Source organism: Natator depressus, chromosome 1, assembly GCF_965152275.1.
Source record: "Natator depressus isolate rNatDep1 chromosome 1, rNatDep2.hap1, whole genome shotgun sequence".
NCBI classification, from domain to species: Eukaryota; Metazoa; Chordata; order Testudines; family Cheloniidae; genus Natator; species Natator depressus.
In genome coordinates this window covers 251,466,044-251,490,615 of record NC_134234.1, presented here as the reverse complement: position 1 = coordinate 251,490,615, position 24,572 = coordinate 251,466,044, and the positions used below count along the sequence as shown (strand labels likewise).

General features: G+C 44.7%; 2 protein-coding genes across 4 annotated transcripts in view; one reads left to right on the top strand and one right to left on the bottom strand.

Annotated features, from left to right (window-relative positions):
• Positions 1-8,595: 8,595 nt before the first annotated feature.
• Positions 8,596-24,572, top strand: part of PRDM4 (PR/SET domain 4) — a 26,871-nt gene continuing 10,894 nt past the window's right edge. Inside the window, exons 1-6 of one of the 3 annotated variants that reach the window (XM_074941185.1) lie at positions 8,596-8,610; positions 11,335-11,468; positions 13,367-13,552; positions 14,979-15,773; positions 19,010-19,159; positions 21,717-21,856. In XM_074941185.1, coding sequence (XP_074797286.1) covers positions 11,336-11,468; positions 13,367-13,552; positions 14,979-15,773; positions 19,010-19,159; positions 21,717-21,856 — 1,404 coding nt within the window. In that variant the 5' untranslated portion in view covers positions 8,596-8,610; position 11,335. Of the gene's footprint in view, positions 8,611-8,928; positions 9,045-11,334; positions 11,469-13,366; positions 13,553-14,978; positions 15,774-19,009; positions 19,160-21,716; positions 21,857-24,572 lie in introns of those variants that run through there. The other 2 variants (XM_074941178.1, XM_074941194.1) reach the window with 2 other exon arrangements.
• The window catches only part of CRY1 (cryptochrome circadian regulator 1), a 510,254-nt gene continuing 503,239 nt past the window's right edge, over positions 17,558-24,572 (bottom strand). The window contains exon 14 of the mRNA XM_074941214.1: positions 17,558-17,567. The gene's annotated coding sequence lies outside the window, so the exon portion shown is untranslated. The remainder of the gene's footprint in view (positions 17,568-24,572) is intronic.

Genomic DNA, 24,572 nt, shown 5'->3' with positions numbered 1-24,572 from the left:
ACAGCTTCCCAGTGGCAAGTATTCCCTGTGGCTCTTGTCTGAAATTAAGCTCAGATTGATTAAAATGCTCTGGTAGAAGCACAAGAACTAGCTGTCAAGTATCAGAGGGGTAGCCATGTTAGTCTGGATCTGTAAAAGAACTAGCTGGATGCATGCAAGTACACCTGTTTCCCAACAGGTAATGTTAAAATGATTTTATCTATAAAACTAACACCCAGGAAGTAATCACTAATTACTAATCACTAGTGTGGACTCTAATATGCATCCATCACTGAAGGAAGACTGTCTGCTTTATGCTTGTATGCCTTTGTTATGCTTTTTAGTTTGACTTCTTCACTGCAACTTACTTGATACAAAACAAAGTTTATACATTGCCAATTTCTTGTGTTAACTGTATACTGCAATAGAATAATAATAATATAAAAATATCTTGCATTTATAGAGCAACTAAGGAATCCAAAATATGCTACAGCTCAGAACATCTATGATTTTTTATGGTTATTAGGTTGTTGTCTGCCTTTCAGAATGTGGCATCTGTCCCAGTATGACAGCCAAAAATAAGAGCTGGATTTAATCTAAATTCTTATACCATATCCATCACCATGGTATCTGTGTGCTGACTAATGAGTGATACACCAAATGAGGGGGAAAATCCATTGTTTGGTGTTAGAAAACTAGACTCAAATCTCTGGAATGAGTTCAGGCTTCCAGTGGATACAGGACAGTTGCCTTAGTAATGTACTGACAGATAATAAATACTCAGCATAGAAATAATGTCTTGCCGTTTGGAAGAAATGTTTTTTAAAAGCTGTATCCATTGTTCATGGGTTTTTAGAACATTTTTCTTCCTAATATTTATTACAGCACATCAGACATTCAGCACACATCTCTCTGCAGACACAGGTGAATTTCTCAGGCAATTGCACTTAATATTATCACTGACCTACCTAGACATTACTATATGGTTTAAACTGGTCTTTAAATATCAATTTTCTAAAGGGGTAAAGTTATGTGACTGCAATACAGGGTGGAGGATTGGATGGTTCAAGGGCTAGGTTGTGATATAAAGATCTGCTCATTTCTGTTACTGGTTCCAATACAGCTCAGGCTGATAGTGACCATAACTTGGTATCATTTGATTGCTGTTTGATGGCCTGTGTGAAACAAGGTGATGGTTTTAATGACATAGACACCTCTCCAGTAGGAAATGGCCTTACGTCACTACCAGAACTGACATTAATTCAGCAAAACTATTGGTCTGTCCATATGACAGGGTCCAGGACTAATATAACAGATGGTGCTGCAGAGTGCAATTGAGACTGTGACACTCTATACCTCGGGGGAATGCCTTGTAACCCCCATATTCATCATTTGTATATGATGGTGATATTTCATATAAAGCATGCCAGGTAAGGTATCATTGGAAAGGTTATGATGTGTTGAAATCCACTGTTCTAAATATGTATATCATTAGTGCATATGGAGTTATGAGGTTGTGTTGTATGGGTGTCACTAAAATATGCTATGAGTTGGGGAATTGCCCAGATATTAGCTCCCCAAAGACAACAAGTGAGGTAAGCAATGCCCAGGGGGATATGGGACAACCATCAACAGCCATTGTCCAGCACAGGAGTTACAATTCAATGACTCCCTTGTACTGCACAAGTCCACAACAGGGGAACTGCTCAACTTTGCCTCAGCAATGCCCACCAGACAAGCCTAGACTTGTGTTATCCAAGCACATGGGCTGAGGATTTAAAATGGGGGACAGAGGCCACATGGTTTGTCCTGTCTCTTTCCCCACCTACGCCAAAGGCAATGAGAATGCTGGAGCTGAGGAGACTGGTCCCCAGGCTAACAGGGGGAGAGCCTGCAAATGAAAGACTGTACCCAACCTGCAGTATCCAGTGGGGTGAGAAAAACCGCTTAGTCCAGATATTACCTAGTCTAATAAGGTTGAGAATTTAGACTGTGTGATCTTTTATTTTCCTTTGGTAACTACTCTTTTTGCCACTTACAGTAATTTAAAACCTAGCTTTTGTAATCAATAAACTTATTCAAATGTTTATCCTTAGCAGTGAGTTTGACTGAAGTGCTTGGTAAATCTGCTTAGGTTACAAAGGCTGGTGTATTGATGAAGTGGCGAACCAATTAATAAACTTGCTTTACTCAAGAAAGGGTCTTGAGCAGTGTGGTCTTGCGCATGGTGTATTCCTGAGGTACAAGGCTGGGTGCTGGAGAGATTTGGCTGATGCCTTTCTCTGTGTGATTTGTGAGTGGCTCTGGGAGCATTCATGCAATCTAGCTGGGTGTGGGGCTCCACATGGGGTTGTACTGAGTGGTAACAGCACCTGGAGGGGTTTGCTGCTTGTCACCAGTAAGGCATTGTGGGAGACAACCCCAGATCAGTGAGTTAAGGGGCACAGTGGTCTCACAGTCCCAGGTTGTACCCCGGGGATCCCATCACAGAGACATATTCCAAAGTTGCAGGGAGGACAAAAGAGGACAGAAATCTGGGAAGTCGCCTGCCATTTTCCATGTATTGGAAGGAGTAATGTAGAAAAAGGTTCTTGGGGCTCTATTTAAAACTGGCATTACCTGCTTTACCAGAACACTTGCATGCTTGTAATTGTGCAGCTGAGTTTCTGCTGAGAAAGGTAAAAAGTAGTAGAGACGACCAGATGAACCATTACACAGTAAAAAAATGAGATCAAATAATCAAGCACAGAATCCTAAATCACTTGTTACCAGGTTTTTCTGTCCCTGCAAGGTTCTTACACTGGCCTGCTAGTCTAAGTCTGTTTAGCACTATAGATATACCCAGCTATAAAGAGAGTTAGTTGTTCAATAAAGAACATGACAGTCCCTGGAAAATGTAGAAGAGCTGGATGATGTCATTGTCTCAGCCATGAATGATGCTGAGAGATTATATCCTCCGTTAAAAAGAATTGATGGGTTTGCAATGAATGACTCCTCCAAATCATGAGGGTATTTTAGATTCACCTAAGTACTGATTTTTTAAGATCAAAAGGTGGGAGTGCAGACAGCAAGACACCATCAAGCCTCTTCCTGCACAGACATCCAAACATTTCTTTTGAACATTTAATGATGCCTCATTTAAGAGTCAGGCATGATCAGATTACAGATGCATATAACCATGTTTCAGAGAACTGCTAACAGTTAACCATAGTTCAAGGGAAGCTTGTGGATTGGTTTGAGCAGCATGTGTGATTTATATACATGAGTCCTAAGTGATTATGAGCTACAAGGCTATTCATATACATTAAGAGATTCTAATGCATGTGTAGCCTTAGTCAGTGTTTCCCTGTGTGGTGTTTCATATGTTAGAAGAATACCATGTCTCAAGAGTATAACTAGAAAACCATGGACCTGTGATAAAAGCACTGTGAAATATGACCCCCTGGTGACTATAGTCAAATTACAGGAGGTTATTTTGCCAGTTGGCTGTTTTGCTATATTTTTTAATTATATAGGGAACAAATGATAGGCAACTGTGAGTGACAGGGCTAACATTTTAAGAAAGAGTTATTACTATTGTACAGTGCACAATAGTGTGCAAAGTACCTTACAGTACCGATAAAGACATGGGCCCTTCCCTGAAGAGCCTGTAATCAGATGACAGAGCCAAATTTTTATATTCCGGACCCCAACATGAAAGTATTGCTTTGCACCTTGAAATCCCACCCTGTCCTTTTTAAAAAAAATAAAAGTACTGTAGGGAATAACCATGCCCAGCCAAGGGACTAGAGAACTAATACCTTCTTTCCCATCTCTAATTTCTGTGACGGTATCACAATGTTACTTCACAAGTGTGATTTCATATTTTTGTATCTCACGTTCCACCGAAGAGATGACACCAGTTTTGCCAACTCCTGCAATTTTATCGGCAGGGAGGTCAGGGCGCAGAAGGGAGGTTGGGTGGCATGGGGCACAAGGCGTCACGGGGGAGGTCAGGTGGTGTGGGACTTGGTGGAGTGGTTGCATGGCACAGGGTGCAGGAGGGAGGTCAGGTCATGTGTAGTGCAGAGAGGAGGTTGGACAGCACAGGGCTTGGCAGGGAGATCGGGTTTTGCGGGGCACAATAAAGAGGTCAAGGGGCGCAGCCAAGTAAGGTTTTGCAGAGTGAGGCGGAGAGGTCAGGCAGCACAGGACGTGGCAAGGAGGTTGGACAGGGAAGTTGCAGGGGAGGGAGGGTGGGATGTGGCGGGGAGGTTGGGTAGCATGGGGCCCAGGGTGTGGCGGGGAAGACAGGTTGTACAAAGTCCAGCAGGGAGGTCAGGTGGCATGGTCACAGCTGGGAGGTCATGCGGGGCATGGTGGAGTGGAGCAGGCTGCAGGTGGGCAGTTGGTCAGGATGGTCAGGTGGTACAGGGTGCATCTGGGTGGGGCGCAGTGGGGAGGATGTGCAGGGCACGATGCAGCTCTGAGGTCAATGGGTTGCAGGATGTGGCAGGGAGGTGATGCAGGATGCGATGGTCAGGACGCAGTGGAATAGTCGCTGATGCAAAGCGCAGTGGGGAGGTTGGGAGGGGCAGAGAGGTCAGGTTGTGTGTGGTGGGGCAGTCAATGGCCCAGGGCATGACAGGGATTTCAGGATGCAGCAAGGATGTCGGGTTGTGTGGGGTGCGGTGGGTAGGTTGGGCGCAGCAAGGTGGTTGCGTTGCATAGGGAGGGGAGGCTGGGTGGGGCAGGATGGGATATAAGGGGGAGGCTGGGTTATGTGGGGTGTGGAGGGGAGGTTGGTGACACGACAGGCTGGTCATACAGGATGTGGTGAATTATTGGTAGCGCAGGACATGGCAGGGAGGTCATGTGGGGTGTGACAGGGCAGTCAGTGGCAGTCAGTCAGGGGTGCAGTGGGAAGGTTGGTAGCATGGGGCGGTGGGTGGTGCAGGGCACGGCGGGGAGGTCGGTCGTGCGGGGCAGTGGGTGGTGCGGGGCACGGCGGGGAGGTTGGTAGCATGGGGTGGTGGGTGGCGCAGAGGGGAGGTTGGTAGCGCAGGGAGGTGGGTGGTGCAGGGCAGGGTGAAGTGGTTGGTGCAGGGTGAGGTCAGGAGGTTGGTAGCACAGGGCGGTGGCTGGTGTGGGGTGCGGTGAGGAGGTCGGTAGTGCGAGCCGGTGGGTGGCACGGTGCGTGGTGGGGAGGTTGAGAGTGTGGGTTGGTGGGTGGTGCAGGGTAGTGGGGAGGTTGGTAGCGCAGGTGGTGGGTGGGATGGGGTGTAGCAGGGAGGTCGGCACCACGGGGCGGTGGGTGGTGCGGGGCGCGGCGGAGAGGTCAGTAGTGTGGGGCGGTAGGTGGCACAGGGCGGTGGGGAGGTTCGTAGCGCAGGGTGGTTGGAGGTGCGGAGGGGAGGTCGGTAGTACAGAGTGGTGGATGGTGCAGGGTGCGGTGAGGAGGTCAGTAGTGCGGGATGGTGGGTGGCACAGTGGGGAGGTTGGTAGCGAGGGGCAGTGAGTGGAGCGGGGCGGTGGGTGGTGCAGGGCACTACACACCTCCCCGCCGCGCCCCGCGCCACCCACCACCCCGTGCTACCGACCTCTCTCCTGTTTAGAGATAGAATAAAAAGCCATTACATTTATGGCTTTTTAATGTCTTTTGAAGATTCTGCAGCTTGTACTAGCGCTTTAGTTGGAGTAGATGGCCTCTGCAGTGTGTATAGGAGAGATTAGGGTTACACTTTTCTCTGAGCAAAGCTTGTGTTCCACTATGTCTTCCAGAGAAGTTTGTAGCTCCATCAAATGCACAAGCAGTCATCTGTTTATGGTTCAATTTACAAGCATTTAACTCTTCTAAGATGTCACAGGTGCAGCTGATGTGTCTTCTATAACCTGAACATCTAGAATGCATCTACTGGCCTACTACGGACATCAAGATAACATATGCAATGACTTAATACTTGATGCTTATTTGCATTGGTGCATTCATCAGCCATGTATGCACATATTTTGAATATGGTGAGAGAGTTCTTCACTTTTTCAACTGCTGAGTCTTTCACTATTGCACTGCATGCTTCTGGAGAATCAGCTGAGTTTTTTCAGAAAGATAGCGAGCATTTGCCAGTCTTGTTCGAAACCAGTGTCCAATTTCAGGATTAACAAGTGACAATGCACTTAACATTGGCCTCCAGTTTGTAGTATGTGGTATCTCTTGCTTAAATAGAAAGTATGATGCAACCGCCATGTTGGTTACATAAACTGAGTTGTGTCTCCAGCGTTCTTAACAGCCTCATTAAGTTCTTCTAAAATTGGCTTTGACAGTGACTGGCTTATAAGGCTTTCTGCATGTTGATGCAGTCCAGAGGCATGATGTTTTTCAGCATTTTCATATAAGTTGTCAGTATTGGTTTATCTGATCAGTCTGGCAAACCAAGCTCCTCCACTTTTACTATATAAATCCATGATGCGCCCACATCTTGAATACTGCGCGCAATTTTGGTCACCCCGTCTCAAAAAAGATATATTGGAATTGGACAACGGACAGAGAAGGGCAACAAAAATGATTAGGGGTATGGGTACAGATTCCATATGAGGAGAGATTAAAAAGACTGGAACTTTTCACCTTGGAAAAGAGACTACTAAGAGGGGATATGATAGAGGCTTATAAAATCTTGACTGGTGTGGAGAAAATGAATAAGGAAATGTTATTTACCCCTTCACTTAACACAAGAACCAGGGGTCACCCACTGAAATTAATAGGCAGCAAGTTTAAAACAAACAAAAGGAAGTATTTCTTCACACAATGTATAGTCACCCATGGAACTTTTTGCCAGGGATGTTGTGAAGGCCAAAATTATAACAGAGTTCAAAAAATAACTAGATAAATTCATGGAGGTTAGGTCCATCAATGGCTATTAGCCAGGTTGGGCAGGGATGCAACACCATGCTGTGAGTGTCTCTAGCCTCTGTTCATCAGAAGCTGGGAGTGGATGACAGGGGATGGATCACTCAATGATTCCCTGTTCTGTTGATTCCTTCTGAAGCACCTGTAATAGTCACTGTTGGAAGACAGGATACTGGGATAGGCTGACCATTGGTCTGACCCAATATGGCCATTCTTACATAAAAAATAATTATAATAAAAACCTTTAGTACAGAAACTCCCCAAGATAATGACCTCTTGAGATAGTGATGATGTGAGATAATGACCTTGGTAAATAATACATTTTAAAAATCTTGGCCTACTAGGAAATGTATATTTATATAAGTTTCCCAGTCACAAATCTAGCATTCTGGAGCGAAGTCACTAAAACATAGTCCAATGCTCTGGCCACTGTTGTTTGTCGTGCCTCCGTTTACTCTACCGCTCCATTCCCAATGGCTCTGTACTGTCACCTTCTGCTGCCACCTGCCACTGTGACCTCTGCGAGTCAGTCTCTCGAGGTTCCACCCAGCTCTCGGTGATTTCAGCTCTCAGTGGGGGAACCTCGCTGCTAGTGCAGGCTGGGCTGTCTCTTCCACAGAAACACTCTCCCACAGCAGGTCTAAGCACTTAGACCTGGTTATCACTGATTTCAGCTCTAGTGGTCACTTAACAAACCAAAAGACTCTCTATGAAGTCTAATCAGCTCTCTCTCTAAACAGGAGAGAGAGGCAGGTCAGATAGTGCCTGTGACTCTTAGGCAGAGCCACCACCAAACAAAACACCTGTACCCCACCCTCTCTCTCTCTGCACTAGGATCTGGCATCCAAACCTCCTGCGTAGGGACTGCCATTCAGTTGAGGGTGACCAGGGCTTAATTTGTAATGAAAGAAGTGCTGGGCCTCAAGCAAGTTTGTTACTTTCATAACTGATGTGACAAGCCCAGAGGTCCCAGGGCTATGAACTGCCATGCCTACAGGTGCCAGGGCTCAGCCCTGGCAAGCCTTAGCACAAATTAAGCACCGAGGGAGACCCCCTCATGCAGGCAGGCTAAGCACAGTTCTGCTGCCCTTTACTCATACAATAAGGATAACAACATTTCATGGCCCCCACATTTAATACTTAAGCGATTTGTAACCAACACCAGCCAAAATTGATCACTTGGGCAGCACAGCGCCGTCCGCTGGATACCTTGGCAGAGTAGGTGTGTGCCTGTAAATACAGTCTGGTCCTGAAGCCTTTCCCCCCACCCCTGGCTCATCACTAGCTGTCAAGGGAGAGCTCATTCAGACCTTGCTTATATATAATAATTTGAAATTCGTGGGTAGGCCAATATAGTGGAAACAAATGTGCTGACATTGCCATAAATAACGGCTGTGTGAGGAAGCTAGTCTTTGTTCAGACTTTTCAAACCCATTGTGCATTCTCAGGTACAAGTATTGTCTCATATACTGGGTAGGCTTTTACAGTGTGGATTAATGTTTCCATTTCAATTCAAATTTCCAACCCACAACTAAATGGGCAGCATTGCATGTAACTCGGGGGAGGGGGGGGTGTTGGGGCAATCCCCGGACTGGAGACTCACTGGGGCGGGGACAGCGGCGGGAGGCGAGCTCAGGGCACCGTTGGAAGGGGGACACCGCGGGGGGGAGGTGGTGGGCTGCGGGAAGCGCGGCGGTCGGCGCGCGGCCCCGGCGTGGGGAGGTGGCGATGCGACGGGAAGAGCAGCGGTAGGGACGCCGGGGGGAGGTGGCGACGCTGTGCGAAGCGCGGCGGTGCCGACGCGGCGGGAGGTGGGTGCCCGGCGGGAAGAGCCCCGCGCGGCAGCGCTTCCTGGATGCCGCGGCCGGACAAAGCTGAAGCGGCGCCGCGGGCCGAGGCCGGCGGGTTCTCGGCCTGTGCCGGCGTCAGGCCCCCTCCCCGCGGCGGGGCTCGCGCCGCTCGGCCGCCCGCTGTCTCCCCGCCCGGCCCATGAGGCCGCTGTGGCTCTGGCCGGGGCTGGGCGGCCGCTCGCTGCCGGGGGCGGCGGCTCCCCGAGAGCGCGGCCCGGGAGCCCGGCGGATGCCCGAGCGGGGAGCGGCTCCCGGCGGGAGGGCGGGGGCTGAGGGGCCCGATGCTGCGGCTGCCTGCGGGAGACGCCCGGCCCGAGGCCCGAGCACCCCAGGTGAGCGGCGGCGGCGGGGCCCCGGGGAGTGTGACGGGGCCCGGGCCCGCTGTGCCGGGAGCGCGGAGGGGAGCCGCCGAGCCGCGCCCCCTTCCTCGCCGGCCGTGCGGCCCCCATCCCGGCTCTCCGGGCGGCCCCTGGTGCTGCGGGATCCGAGCCGGCCGCCGCCTCCTTGTTGGCGGCCCGGAAGGCCGGCCCGGCCGCCTGCAGGTGTCCGTTTCCTGGTCCGGGCCGCGCCGCGGGGCGAAAGCTCCGGCCGATCGGGCGCGGAAGTCCCAGACCGCGGCGGAGAGACTCGAGGCGTTGAAAGTCCCACGTAAAACTCGTGCCCTGGTTTATAGCTTCGGAGCTAGACCTCAGCCCTGCCCTGGTGTCCTGCACCTGGTGGTGCCGGCTGCTGGGCGAGCCTCCCCTTCGGGGGCTTTCCGCAGCCACTTGAGCTGCGGGGAGGGGGATGGAGGAGCAGGAGCTCCTGGGGTGGGAGCATCCCTGGGCAGACTTCCTCAGCAGCATGAAAGCAAGAAGAGAGCCCTGGTCCATGGAAAGTCAGCGTGGGAAGTGGAAGCACGTGCATATGTTTGGTCAGGATCAGCACTTGAATCCCCAAACTGAAAACTTGGTCATGGGTGTGTGTGTGGATTTGAACTTTAAATGACAAGGAAAATGTGCGTTAACCTACCTGGATTTGAAATTTTGATGGCTACTTCTGCAAAATATTTTCCCTTCCAATTTTCTAAGCGAATTAAATGCTGGTGATCGGCACTGGATTGAAAGTCTTGGGTTTGGTTTGTCAACATAAGTAGGTAAAATAGGCAGTGACAATCCAAATTGCTGCCCTCAATCCTGCCAAGTATGTGTCTACTCTGTTTTGGAAGGGACCCCTAAATGGGGTGAGAGAGAGTTTAGTTTTAGTATCCATGTTTGAACTAGTCCTTGACTTCTGCTGAGACTGTCAACTAGTGTGTAGTGTGATGTGTGCACATGTCCATTAAGTGTACTGGCTTAAATACCAATTAATTACTCGCAGAACAGCCATCATGTGGAAGTGACTTTGTCGCTACTTTCCAGGGCCATAGTGGACCAAGGGCTTGTCTACACTGGCACTTTACAGTGCTGCAACTTTCTCGCTCAGGGGTGTGAAAAAACACCTCCCTGAGTGCAGCAAGTTTCAACGCTGTAAAGCGCCAGTGTAGATAGTGCTACAGTGCTGGGTGCCGCGCCCCTCGTGGAGGTGGGTTTTTTTTGTGGTTTTTTAACATGGTTTATGTAGTCGCGGCACAGCAACTACACAAGCCATGTTAAAGCGCTGCCACTGTAGACTAGCCCTTAGTGAGTTGAAGGTTCTGTACCTAGTTGAGAGACAAGGTGGGTGAAGTAATATCATTTATTGGACCAGCTTCTGTTGGTGAAAGAGCCAGGCTTTCAGACTACACAGAGCTCTTCTTTAGGACCTGAGGAAGACCTCTGTATCTCCAAAGCTTGTCACTTACACCAACGGTCCAATAAAAGATATTACCTCACCCAGCTTGTCTCTCGAATATCCTGGGACCAACACAGCTATAACAACAGTGCAAACAACTATTGCTGGTTGAGTCATCTGTTCCATCCAAGAAAGATTTAGTTTGATTCTGCCTTTAAAAAATGAGTTTAAATCCATAAACCATAAAAATCAAAATGCCTGTGTGCTGCTGTTCAACTTCTAATATAAACAATCCAGCTACTGACTGTATAGAAGGAACTAATACAGTTATTTGTAATTATGGTGACAGTCTTGTAAAGATATATTTACAGAATCTAGATCACAGTAAAGTGTTTTGATACTTGAGAGGTGTTTTCTAGCTTGTGGTTTATTTAAAAAATGAAATAAAAAATGAAATTAAATAGCTCCCTCAAAAGGCAAATCTGACAAATCCTAAAAATGGAGACATAAAGCAGATCTCCTTTCTTTTGTACTATAGGGACTGGATATTTCAGCATAAGAGTATGTACAATTACTTTTCATTCAGCAACATTGTTCAATACTTGGGCAGCAGGGAATGAGCTGAGATCTCATTTTTGTCCATTAGTGTTGATTTTGGTTTCATTTTATCTAATTTGATCAACATTAGATATATGTTATCTACAAAAATTATGGGTGCCATTTGATAATGGGGGAAATCTGTTTTGTCTGCTTAGATTAGTGAGGTGGACATTTTGATTAGTGGACATATGTTGTATACAAATCTTATTTTTCTAGGACTGAACAAACTTAAGAATGATATTCTTTTTGTTTGTTTGTTTGTTTTTGTAGGATGAATGAAATGAACCTGAGTTCGGTAGGGATGGACCAGCTGACCTCATCCTCTGTGAGCAATGCCCTGCCTGTCTCAGGAAGTCACTTGGGACTGACTGCATCACCCACTCACAATGGCATACCAGCACCAGGTAACTTGGAGAGTTGCAAGAAGGGCTGATACTTGTCACTTGCTGTGGATTTGCATTTTGCATAACAGTTGAAAACCAAAGTAGCATAAGTGTGAAGTACTCATAGCTGGATAGAGGCATCTGGGTTTGTCCTCTGAAGGCTGGAGTCCTCAGGGGGTGAAATGAGCAGATTTGACATTTGATCTCGTGGTTGTAAACCACACTGTGGGATGAAGAAACACCTGAAAGTTGTTGCTTGTGTAGACAAGGCAAAAGCAGTGCTTTCTGTGGCAAGAATGGATGTGTCCCACACAGTTCCTGCCAAAGTTCCTTTTTGTTTTAATAGGGTATTAATGAGCTACCTGTCTCTCTCTCTCTCTCTCTCTCTCTCTCTCTCTCCTTTTGTGCTGCATTCATCATTGCGGTGTTTGAGTCCCTCGAAATAAGAGCTGCTGCTGAGAAATCTGCCCCAGACTATGTAAAAGCCACGCTCAGATTATATTAAATGATAAAACACACCTCTTTTCCTGACAAGGTTTTCAGGAAGTTGCACAGAAGTGTCCATTACAAGTGAAAACATAAAATAGAGAATGAGACAGTATATAAAAATGCAGCCATAGGGCAGGAGGCCCAGCTAGACCTTAGCAGAACCCCAGATTCTAGAAGGAGTGATATTTCTTCTGGGGATACTCCACCTGCCTCAGCCACTTGGGAAATGGAGCATGACTTCCCAAGGTAGAACCAGCCCCTGGGAGCAGCAGCAAGGCAAGGTGGGTCCAGTTAGGACTCCATGCCCTCAGTGCCTGCACAGTCCCTTGACCCCAGCAGTGTCAGTGGACTGCTTTTTTACAACTTGAACCCTGAACAGTTTCTGTCTTCTGGTCAGTTGTTTGCCCCAGCATTCTCACAGTCCTTCCAGTGTCAGTCTTATCTCTCATGCCCTCCATAGTCCTGAACATCCTTCTTTCTCTCTTCTCCCCTTCCGTCTTTTTTTACCTTCTCCTTTTGCTGTTTATTCCATTCATTCACCCCCTTTGCCCCATCCCAGCCCCATAATAAAATTAATTAAAAAAAGTTCTGTACTAAAGAAAATGATGCACAATTTAAAGAAACTTGAAATGACATTTTCTTAATTAACCAAAAACTTTCAAAAATGTTAAACAAAAAAGCTCTAACTTCTAACAATAAATACAGCCATAATACTTGCACGTACTTGTATCTTAATAAATCAGTAAAAATTATATGTTGGGAGTTCACCTGGAATAAAAATCTGCAGTTACAGAGAAAAGGCAGATGTAGAACATGCTTTAGGAAACATTGGGTTCTGTTTATCCCTCAGATTGCTCCTGGCAACATTCTAAATATGCACATGAAAGCTGAGACCTTTCATTGTACTAACTAGGGGAAACCCCTATAGTAGATAACATGTAAATTCACATAGCTCAGTGCAGTGTGTGTGGTTTTGGCTGCATAACTCACAGATTCCAAGGACAGAAGGGACCATTGTGATAATCTAGTTTGGCCTAACTCAGGTGATAGAACTTCCCCAAAATAAGTCCTAAAGCATATCTTTTAGCAAAACATCCAATCTTGATTTTAAAATTGGCAGTAATGTCACCATTATCCTTGGAAAATTGGTCCAATGGTTAAGTACCCTCACTGTTAAAAATATATGACTTATTTCCACTCTGAATGTGTCTTGCTTCAGCTTCCAGCCATTGGATCGGGTTATACCTTTGTCAGCTAGATTGAAGAGCCCATTATGAAATATTTGTTCCCCAATTAACGATAATGGGAATTTTGACTATATTCCTACACTGCACTAAACCCGTAAGACTTTAGTAAACGTTTGTCTTGGTTACATGTTCATTAAACTTACATAGTTCCACTGAATTTTAATGGGCATTTTCTTCTTGCAGGCTTGCCTGTTGCAATTCCAAACTTGGGCCCCTCCTTGAGTTCCTTGCCCTCTGCCCTATCTCTGATGCTCCCAATGGGTATTGGGGATCGAGGAGTGATGTGTGGTATACCAGAGAGAAACTACACCCTACCTCCACCACCTTATCCTCACCTGGAGAGCAGCTACTTCAGACACATTCTACCTGGTAAGTAGTATAGCTCTGAAGATTGAAGTTGAGATAGGTGCTGTTACAGAACACCTGAAGAGCTACGTAGCTTTTTTTTTTCCCCTTCTGTGCATACTTAAAGACGGTGAAAGAATACTCTGCATGGCATTCCTTATGACAAATTCCCTGGATTCTTCCTCAAGTCTAATATATCTATTCTACATCTATATAAAGTGCAGAAAATTACCATATCATTTAATGCAATGCCCTTCCATTGGAGAGGTGGTGGGGTTCTGGAGGTTGCCTGGGCCGTTTTCTCCCCTATTTTCTGCACTGGCTGTGCGGAGGGCATGGGGCAAAGGGCCGCTGCCCCTTTCCCGAAAGCTGTGCCCCACCTCCTTCCCCTTAACAGAGTGCTGAAGGGCTGTGCTCCCTCTGTTTTGCTGAGGCTTCCCAGCTTTTCACAGGCCTCAGCATGGTGACCATATACAGAATGGTGACCCTAAACAGCCAGCACAGGTGCTGGCCTCCTGTCCCTACAGTGCACCATTGGCCTCTCTCCTGAGACTATATGCGAGGGTGCCGGGTGGCTGGTGCTGATGGGCAGGTGCACTAGGATTCAGGTCCTTATATCGGGCTGTCAGTCCCTAGCACAAAAAGGTTTAGGGTTGCTGAAGAAGTGGTGACTTAGCCCTTAGGGAAAAGAGCAAATGCCTTCATGTTACTCTTGAATGATGCTCTCCCAGCTGATCCAGGAGTTGAATAGATGGGTTCTGGAGGAAGAACTGTAGCCAGACATATTGACTGATACAAATGATTGAAACAAGTGTATAAAATATATATTTTAAAATAAATGGGTAAATCCTGAAGGAGTTCCTCCAGTTTCTGTAATCCTAACAGAAGGATATGGGCATCATCACATAATATGAAATGTTCAGTTCCACTAGCAATCTTTTGAAGACTTCGTTGAGATGTTCTTTTTTATAAGAAAGCAAAGCATACTTATACCCAAATTGCCATGTAAACTCTTTCTGACTCCTTGTACTATGAAGTCTGGGTCAGATGTTGCCAGAGTCTCAGCAATCCTGAGTTTATCAGATTAATAGAGCATTTGCTTTGGTGGGTGGAAATGAGCAAAGGTGATTCATCATAATTTTACAAATTTAAACTGCACCTATATTGCCACTGGGAAAGGTTTATGGTGGTCGCATATTTCTTTGTGATTGGGATGTTTCAGAATTGCCAAGAGTTTGTATTTGTAAGACTTACCTGAGTCTTGTCTCAACTTAATTGAAAATAAATGGGAATGTTTAAAGGAAACTGCAGTTAGACTCATAAAGAGATCTTAATAAAGTGTGATTAAATGGATTGCAGTAGTGGATTGTTTATTACTGTTTGAAAATTGATATTGTATACTCACCTTCTCTTCTTTTTTTCCTTTTCTCCACCTCTTCCGTTTCATCAGGTATTTTATCTTATTTAGCTGACAGACCTCCACCTCAGTACATCCACCCCAACACTATAAATGTCGATAGCAATCCAGCTTTATCTGTCTCCAATAATCCTTCAGCCCTAGATCCCTTCCAACCCAGTGGAACTGTGGGCCTGGAACCAGGGATTGTCTCCATGGACTCTCGTGCAGTGAACACACACGGTGCTCAAAGCCTGCATCCTAGTGACAGCCATGAGGTAGCACTGGATACCACAATCGCAATGGAGAGTGTTTCGAGGGTAACCAGTCCGATATCTACTGATGGGATGACTGAGGAGCTTACGATGGATGATGTAGCTGGGGATCATTCACAAATACCAAATGGCTCCCGGAATCATGCACCATTAGCTGTAGACACGGTAGGCAGTAACTTGGCTTCAGATGCAGTGGGTCATAGTGGTGTCATACCCATTCATGGTAACACTTTGGAGATCCCTGTTGTCATGGAGCCTGACCACATTGCAGGCCGGGTAAGCGGTATATCGGACAGCACACTAAATGACTCCATACATACCGTGGCCATGAGCACCAACTCTGTGAGCGTGGCGCTCTCTACCTCACACAACCTAACTTCCCTGGAATCTGTCTCCTTGCATGAAGTGGGCCTCAGTCTCGAGCCTGTGGCTGTGTCTTCCATAAACCAGGAAGTAGCCATGGGGCCAGGCCATGTGGATGTGTCTTCAGACAGTCTTGCCTTTGTACCATCATCTCTGCAAATGGAAGACTCCAATTCAAACAAGGAGAATATGGCTACCTTGTTTACCATATGTGAGTGTGCCAGTGTGCTTGCTTCTACCTCTGGGTAGCATTTATCATGTAACTGTTATAAGGGGTGCGAATATCAAGACTATTGCAGCGAGCCTTATAGACGTCTTTTAGTGGGGGTGGGGAATCCGTTAAGACCATTAAACAAACCCAAAAAAGCTGGAAAATTTGCTGTTGAGGATGATTAAACCTCCAACAACTAGGTATAATGGGTTACCATTTTAACATCATTCTGTTGTATCTGTCTTCTCACTTTGCCTGGAGGTTGGAATCTTAATCATTACCCTGTGAACTTTTTGGCTTTTGTGGATTTCTTGACCTTTAATGTCCTTTAAGAAAGAAATTTATTGCATGAATTTTTTACTTTGACAAGTTTTAATTACATCACATGTATATATCCATGATTATAACATAGAATGACTTGTAAAGAGCCATGAGAAATGAGGCACTCAACAGAAAATCCAGAAAGGAGGGGAAGGGACGTTCTTCTAACTTTTCCAGTGACCCCTATAAAAGGGTTTTTGTGTTTTGAGGCTAACTGATCTTTCAAGAGGAGGAGTTCGGGACTTGCTCTAGAGCCTGTCATCCCTCCTGGACTGCCTGAAGGGTAGTGCTTGAGATTATCACAAAGTTCATTTCCTGTGGCGGAGATCTGTGTCTGTCTAGTACTTCCACCACCTGTCTGTCTGGCTTGCTGCCACTTAACTGTGAGGCTGGATTTTAATATGAAGGCCTTTAAATTTCAGCATCATGGTCATTATCTGGTTTTCATCTTTCTCTGTCCTACTACACCCCATCAGAATCCCCAATTGACTAGTCAAGCATTTGAAGAAGAAACACATTTAGTTTAAAAATCTCCACATTTTGCATGATGTTATGTGCATGTAGAGATTTTTTTAATCTGATCTCTCTGATATAAAATGATTGTAAGGACTTGACAAAGCATAAATTGATGGCATTGCTGAATGCTACTCTTGTGTGTCTACACTACTCAAAAAAAGTATGCTCTTATTTCGGGTTAGTTAACCTGGGATTGAAACAGCGGTGTAGACACAGCAACTGTTTTTAACGGCGGTTAGCAGCTTGGTATGGGCTTTAACTTGAGCTGCTAACCTCAGTTAAAAGCAGAGTTGCTGTGTCTAAAACTGCTGTTTCAGCCCCAATTAGGTAACGCAGGTTAGCTAACCCAGATTAAGAGCACACCTTTTTTTGGCAGTGTAGACATATCTTATGTTTTATTGTAAAGAATAACTTTTCAGCTGAAAGCTTTCATTTTGGCTTTTCATTTTACTTCTTAATAAAATGAGTTTGTGGCCAGATACATGAAAGTAAGGAGGGAAGAGATTTTTTTTCCAGTTACTTCAAGCGTGATTTCTTTTCCGTGGTTACTGTGGGAGATTGGTGCCTCTTTTCAGTGCCTCCATTTTACAAATAGGGAAAATAGAAAGCACACACCAAGGCTAATAACTACTCACATATCTTGAGGCTAAAATTATTATTTGTAAAATACTTTGAGATTCTCTAGATAGGAGTACTAATGTTCAGATAAAGTATGGGCAATGAATTTTCTCATCCATTCCACTACAAGATGTAGATGTCCAGTTTTTTTTTTTTTTAAGTTAATGATGCCATTCTAAGTGTTGTATTTTCATTCATTTCCACACTGTCTTTCAGTTGTTGAACTAGGGGCTATTTCACGTTATCAACCTGTTACTGCAATTGCTCTAAACATGAGTGTCATCCTTATGCATTAATCCATTCTAATGTCAGCCCTACACGCTCATCCATCCAGCAATGGATGTGGATGTGATCATATAGTCATTCAATATGTATTTCATACAGGGTCACATTATGATACCATTATTCATTTTGGGGGCAGACCATCAGCTGGTATAAATTGTCATAGCTCTGTTGACTTTATGGGAGCTGTGACAGGTTATACCAGCTGATCACCTGCCACACTGAATATACCTAATACCACCATTAGTCCTCCTGGAGTTGGTGAGACCACTTGGGGAGGTACTACTTACTCTGAGTAAGGGTATTGCAATTTGACCCATAACACATTAATTCCAGGATGCACACACAAATCTGCCATTGTTTAATTTTTATGTAGCATCTTTCCAGGTGAAGAGATGAGGTATTATGGAGGGGTGAGGATTGTCAGCTCTGTTCATAATGAAGTAGAGCAGCAAACTCTTTATGTGACAGTCAGTCATAGTGGAAAATTCTTCTCCCGATTGTATTTAAAGTGGATGGAAATAATTTTCAATAGTGTTCTATAGAGATTTATGTTTAGTGACAGCTATTGGAAATTACTCCACTGAGCGCTCTTGGGAACAAGTTTCCATTCCTTTCACTGGCATTCCATAAATTCAATTTTAGTGATAGACTTCACACAGTATAAATATATATGAATAAGTTCCTCTACAGGGGTTTCAGTTTCTGCTGGAGTGAAGGTGTTCGTGTGGCAAGATCATAGACAGGAAGCTTAAAAAAAAAACCCTTTAAGATGGTGGTGAAATGGAAGAATCCTGAAGTCTTAGCCTCCCTTCACTAAAAAATTCTACACACATGAGCAGTCTACATGTTACTTGTCAGATGTGCTGAATATGCAAGTCAGAAAGATGGCTAACTGCCAGTATTTTTTAACTGCCAGTAAATCTTACTCCACCTGTGATTTCGAATGAAGCTGTTTTTTCTGCCACTTGGATCAGTACCAGTAAAAAGGATGCTGCAATAAGAACTCTGCTCCAGTTTTGTTGCTGATGCATAAGGAAGAATAGACTTCCTTTTTCATATACTGGATATGCAGGGATAAGGTTAGAAAAACTTGTTAAAGCCAGTAAAGTAGGCAGAGGCATCGCAAAGCAAATCTGTGTGGAGTAAGAAGGGGCCATTTTTATGTAGTAGCTCTTCTGACTAAAACAACATATTAATCTTAATGAGGTTAAAATCCAATGAAGCTGATGAGTTACCAGTCAGAAGAAGCCTGTAGTCTGATCCTGGTAGGATTTTCTCCATTCCCAGCTCTGTCAGAGATTTCTTATGTGACTTTGGACAAGGCCCTAATTTCTCTTGCTTCCCTTCACCACCTATAAAAGGGGTATAATAGTATTTCCTTCCACCCTATGTCTGTCAGTGGGGCCTTGTGTCATTTGGGCCTTCTAGGTGTTACTGTAATACAAATAATAAATAATACCTCACTGAACTGTGTTGTCCTTTTTCTACACCCACAGGGTGCACGCTGTGTGACAAGGCCTACCCATCAGACTGCCCAGATCATGGGCCAGTAACCTTCATTCCTGACACCCCAATAGAGAGCCGAGCCAGACTTTCTCTCCCAAAACAGCTTGTTCTCCGGCAGTCTATCATGGCACCTGAAGTAGGTAAGGAAGATCTATTTATCAAATATCTCTACACAGCAGTAAAACAAACCCCAGTGATATTAACATAGTTATGGAACACAATTGAAAAGGGTCTGCACATTAAGAAGGTGACTCCAGAGGTGTTCCCCTCAGACAGTCACCATGATCACTTACAGTGCGCAAAGTCTTGGTCTGCGGCCATGTTTTTAGGCTTTGCCTAGACTAGGGTTTTAGGGTAGCTTATTAAATGTGTTAGCTAACACTGGATAGTCTTGTGTAGACAAGGCAATGTGTATTTTATGATGTGCTAGACTGGTCGGATTGAAGGCTGGAGCAAAGCCTAAGTTTCAACTCACCCTGTTTAGCACATGTTAAAGTATATACCGCCTTGTCTGCACTAGACTTTTCGGACGTGTTTGCTAATGTGTTGTAACATACTTTTAATGTCTAGTCTAGCCAAAACGTTAGCGCAGGAAATTTATTTGTTTCTCTTTAGTAACCGTTCAGCAATAAGTAGGTCCTGCAGTATTCCTGTCTAGGCAAAATATATTCTGTTTTCAATGCTGGAAATGTTGCACAGCCACAATAAGTGAAGTATACATGTAAAACATAACTTTAGACTTGCATATTTCATTCAAGGAGGTATTTAGTCTCTTTTAGAAGAGATTGTTGATGTGTGGAAGAGTAAGGAGCCAGCATTTCTGAAAGAAGGCTCCATTCAGATCGAACAAGATCCAGGTGGTGTAAATCTCCATAGCTCCACTGAAGTCAAAGAAACTAGACGGACTTAAACCAGTTGAAGAACTGACATGTTCTCTCTTGACATGGTCAGTATTACCAATCCTTCCCTACCTTGAGTCTTCTTTTTTTAGGAAGATTATCAAAGAGATTGTGATGAGGCAGCTCTAGCAATAATGAGTCCAAACTTTCCTAACACCGGTCAGTTTGGTTTTAGACCTGAATATGGTATAGCGGTTGTACTAATTGTGTTGGAAGATTATCTCCTGGCAATGGACGAAGATCAGGTTTCCAATATGATACCATGGTGCTAGACCTACTAGCAGCTTTAGTACTGTTGATGTGCCAGCAGACCCTAGCTGGGTTGATTGACTTGCTTTTGAGTCTGTGCAATCCATTTTTATTTTTGGGGAAGCCACCTGGGGTGTGGGAGGAGATAGTATTGGATGATTGCTCATCTGCTTTAAAAATTCTCTTTTAATGGATTTTATTAAGTTATCCTTCCTGTTTATTAGATAGTTAAGGGAGTCAGTGAAGCAGACTGGCTCTGTTACCTTCAGTATGTGGATTACACCCAGATTCAGGACTCCATGTCATCAAATCCAGACACTGCAGTTAAGTAACTTTCCCAGTGTCTGGCTGAAATTGGAGCTTGACAAGAGCAAGCTGCTTGAGGCTTAACTTAGATAAGACAGAGATACCAATTGTAGTTTGGGGGAAACAATCAGAAGGAACAGCGGAGTTGATATCTGACCACTATTCATCAGTTAGGGCTGGTCTACACTGGGAATTTATATCGGCATAGCTATGTCTCAGAGGTGTGAAAAATCCACACTCCTGAGAGACATCGCTATGCCGACCTTCCGATGTAGACAGCGCAAGGTCGACATAGCTACCGCCTCTTGGGGAAGTGGATTACCCGTGCTGATGAGAGAACCTCTCCTGTTGGTGTAGGTAGTGTCTACAAACAAGTGCTAGAGGCACAGCTGCAGTGGTTTAGTGTGGACATACCTTCAGGTTTGCAGTCTGGGAGTCTTGCTGAATCCCTAGTTGCTTCTGGATGTTCTGGTAGTAGAATTGCTCAAGTGCCGTCTTTTCCATCTGCACTTGGCAGGTTGGTTGTGACCTTCCCTTTAGATGTGGACCTCGTTATTATAATCCATGTTTTTGTCACTTTAAGATTGGATTATTGCACTGCACTCACCAAGGGTCTGAAGACTAGTTGGAAACTTCAGCTAGAGAAGCTGGTTTGCTTAGTGATGCTTCTTGTTGGGAACAGATTACCCTTGTGCTCTGTGAGCTTTCTGCTTTGCTCCTGGAAGCTATCAAATGTATTGGTGTGGGGCTATAAATATAAATGTTTAATAATAATAATCTGGATACAGGAATTTCTCTGCTCATCACAGAAATACATTTGCCTCTGATGAGAAATGCAGAATCTACTTAACATTGCCCAGCAACAATTCTGGCAATTCGTGGGGATTAGGTAGGCTAAATTCATGGGAATTAGGTAGGTACTGAAATGATAATTTTCTGGTTCTGCAGAAAATGCAATAAAATTTTTAATGGGCATAAATGGTCATGACCTTAGTTTTACAGCTCATCTGAAAGTAAATGACTTGCTTTAGAAGCCAAAAATAAATATTGTAATTAGAACAAAATGGCTCCCAGGGGCGTGTTATGGTGGTGGTGGCGGCACTTGTTTCTATAATAATTGTATCCCATTTGTGGAATACAAGGGTTTATGGTCTGATGCCCAGGTATAACCCTCAGAACATTATCTCACAAACATTGCATCTTTTAGTTGTTTGACTTGTTGTTTAAATAATTGATTCTGCAGTCAGTGCCTTTCTGCTGATAGGTGTGTGGACTCGGGAGACCATTCCTGTGAGGACTTGCTTTGGACCTCTGATTGGGCAACAGAGTCACTCTTTGGAAGTAGCAGATTGGACAGACAAGACAACCAATCACATTTGGAAGGTCAGCATATGTCAAATCTCCCTAAATCTTATGTCAGTGTCAAAACTGCCAGTTAGTGGTGGTTTTAACTGTGACTTGAATGCTCTCTTCTCTTTAACCCACCCCCAAATCAAGGCGGTTTTTGTGGGGGGTATATGTATATCAGGGGTCAGTAACCTATGGCATGTATGCCAAAGGTGGCACGCAAGATGATTTTGAGTGGCACTCACACTGCCCGGGTCCCGGCCACCGGTCCCGGGGGCTCTGCTGCCATCCTGGGGTCCCAGCTGCCGGTCCCATCCACCAGCCCCGCTCAGCCCACTGCGGGTCCCGGCCACCAGTCCCAGGGGCTCTGTTGCCATCCTGGGGTCCCGGCCGCTGGTCCAGGGCTCTGTAGCTGCCCCCAGCTGTGGTCCACTGGCCCCAGCCTGGGGCAGTGAGGTGTGCGGACAGGCAAGAGGGGGTGCAGCTGAGCACCCCCACCTTAAAAATTGTTCCAGCACCACTCTACTGGAATATTTTTAAGTCCTGATTTGCTGCTTATATCACTGTCATGTCACATGGAACAGCGCATTACTTTTGACATTGTGTGTGCCATCTGTCGCGATTTTTTTTTTCCACTGTAAGTTGAGGGGTACATGTGACAAAATGTCAGCTCCTAAGAAAGCAAAGTTAGATGTCCATTCATTCAGCCTTCTTGGACAGACACATTGGATTTATTCAAAAGAAGGACCATGCTGTATGTGCTTTCTGTTTGTCGCACATCAAGTGTTCGACATTTTCAAACGAAGCACAAGAGAACCTTTCTTGATGAAGCAGACAAGACTCAATTGATCAAAAAGGCGGTAGCAGGATATGAAAAGCAAAGCAGTGTTTTTAAAATGCTTAAGTGTAAGTTAAAATCAAGCCACAGAAGGAAATTACAAGATTGCACAGTGCACTGCAACAAACGGAAAGCCGTTTACAAATGGGGAATATATAAAAGAAGTTTTCCTCAGCAGTTCAGAGGTTTTGTTCAATGATTTGCCAAATAAAGATGCGTATCTAGAATAAAAGAACTGCCTGTCTCTGCCACAACAGTTGAGAGATGCGTAAGCGAAATGGCAGAAAACATTAACGAAAAGCAGACAACTGCATTAAAAGACACAGCAGTGTTTAGCGTTGCAGTTGATGAGAACGTGGATATAAACAGTGTTCCACGTTTGGCAGTTGTTGCAAGATATTGTGCTTCCGGTGAAATCCAAGAGGAACTTTGTTCCCTGCATGGCGCAACAAAAGGGGAAGATATAGCAGAAACTTTTGTAAACCATTTTGAAGAATGAGGAGTTGACATCAGAAAAATATTTTGTGTGACAACAGATGGTGCTCCTCCCATGGTCGGAAAACAGAAGGGATTTGTAAAGTTACTTGAAGATCAAATTGGCCACCTGACAGTCAAATTTCACTGTATTATCCATCAAGAAATACTGTGTGCTACAATTTCTAATTCAGAGCTTAATAATGTGATGAATACTGTGGTGCAAATTGTGAATGTCCTTGTTGCTCGATCTGCTTTGACTCTCAGACAGTTTCAAGAACTGCTAGAAGAGATGGACATTGCTTATAATGACATTCCACTTCACAGCAACATTTGGTGGCTAAGTCGTGGCAAGGTTTTGGTGTGCTTTGTAAACTGTTTTGATGCAATCAAGGCCTTTTTGTCGGAAAAATGACAAAACTACCCCGAACTGGATGATGACAAATGGCTGTGTAAGCTCATGTTTCTAACTGACATCACCTCTCACCTAAATGAACTCAACCTCCATCTCCAGGGTGCAGGGCAAACGATTCTGGATCTTTATGAAACCTGGAAGGCATTTGTTGTATAACTAGCATTTTTTTCTCGGGATATTTGAACTTCGACTTTCCGCTACTTCCAACACATAAAAGAGCTATTGGCACGTTGCACCGTCAGTGTTGATGAGATTGGAATGTACATGCAAGAACTGGAATCATAATTTTCTGACAGATTTCAAGATTTCCAGCGATTTGGCTCAATGCTTTCTTTTCTAATTAAACCTGAAAAGTTCAATGAAAGCGACTTGGATTTGTCTGTATTTCAGTGGATGGGTGTTGAAGATTTCAAAATGCAGCTCATTCAGTTAAAACACTCAGAATTGTGGGCATCAAAGTTTGGAGATCTGCAAAGTGCACTTAAAGCTACTGAGAGAGATCATGGGGCCTCTATTCTGACCTGCTGGACCTCACTGCCAGTGAAATTTAACTGTTTGAAGAAAATTGCGTTTGCAGTTCTTTCAGCATTTAGATCCACATACCTGTGTGAACAGGTATTTTCACACATGAAATCTGTCCTCTGTCCCTCTCGGAGCCGGTTAACAACTGATCACTCACAAGCCTGTGTGCAGCTTCAAGTATCCAAATACATGCCAGACATTGGAAAACTCAGCAAGGAAAAGATCACACTAAACTGATAAGATCTGCATTTTAATTTAATTTTAAATGAAGCTTCTTAAACATTTTAAAAACCTTATTTACTTTATATACAACAATAGTTTAGTTATATATTATACAGAGACACCTTCTAAAAACGTTAAAATGTATTACTGGCACGTGAAACCTTAAATTAGAGTGAATAAATTAGTCTTGGCACACCACTTCTGAAAGGTTGCTGACCCCTGATGTATATGATACCAGCTATGCAATATGGCCTTTGCCAGGCCACCTAGTGACAGCTGAT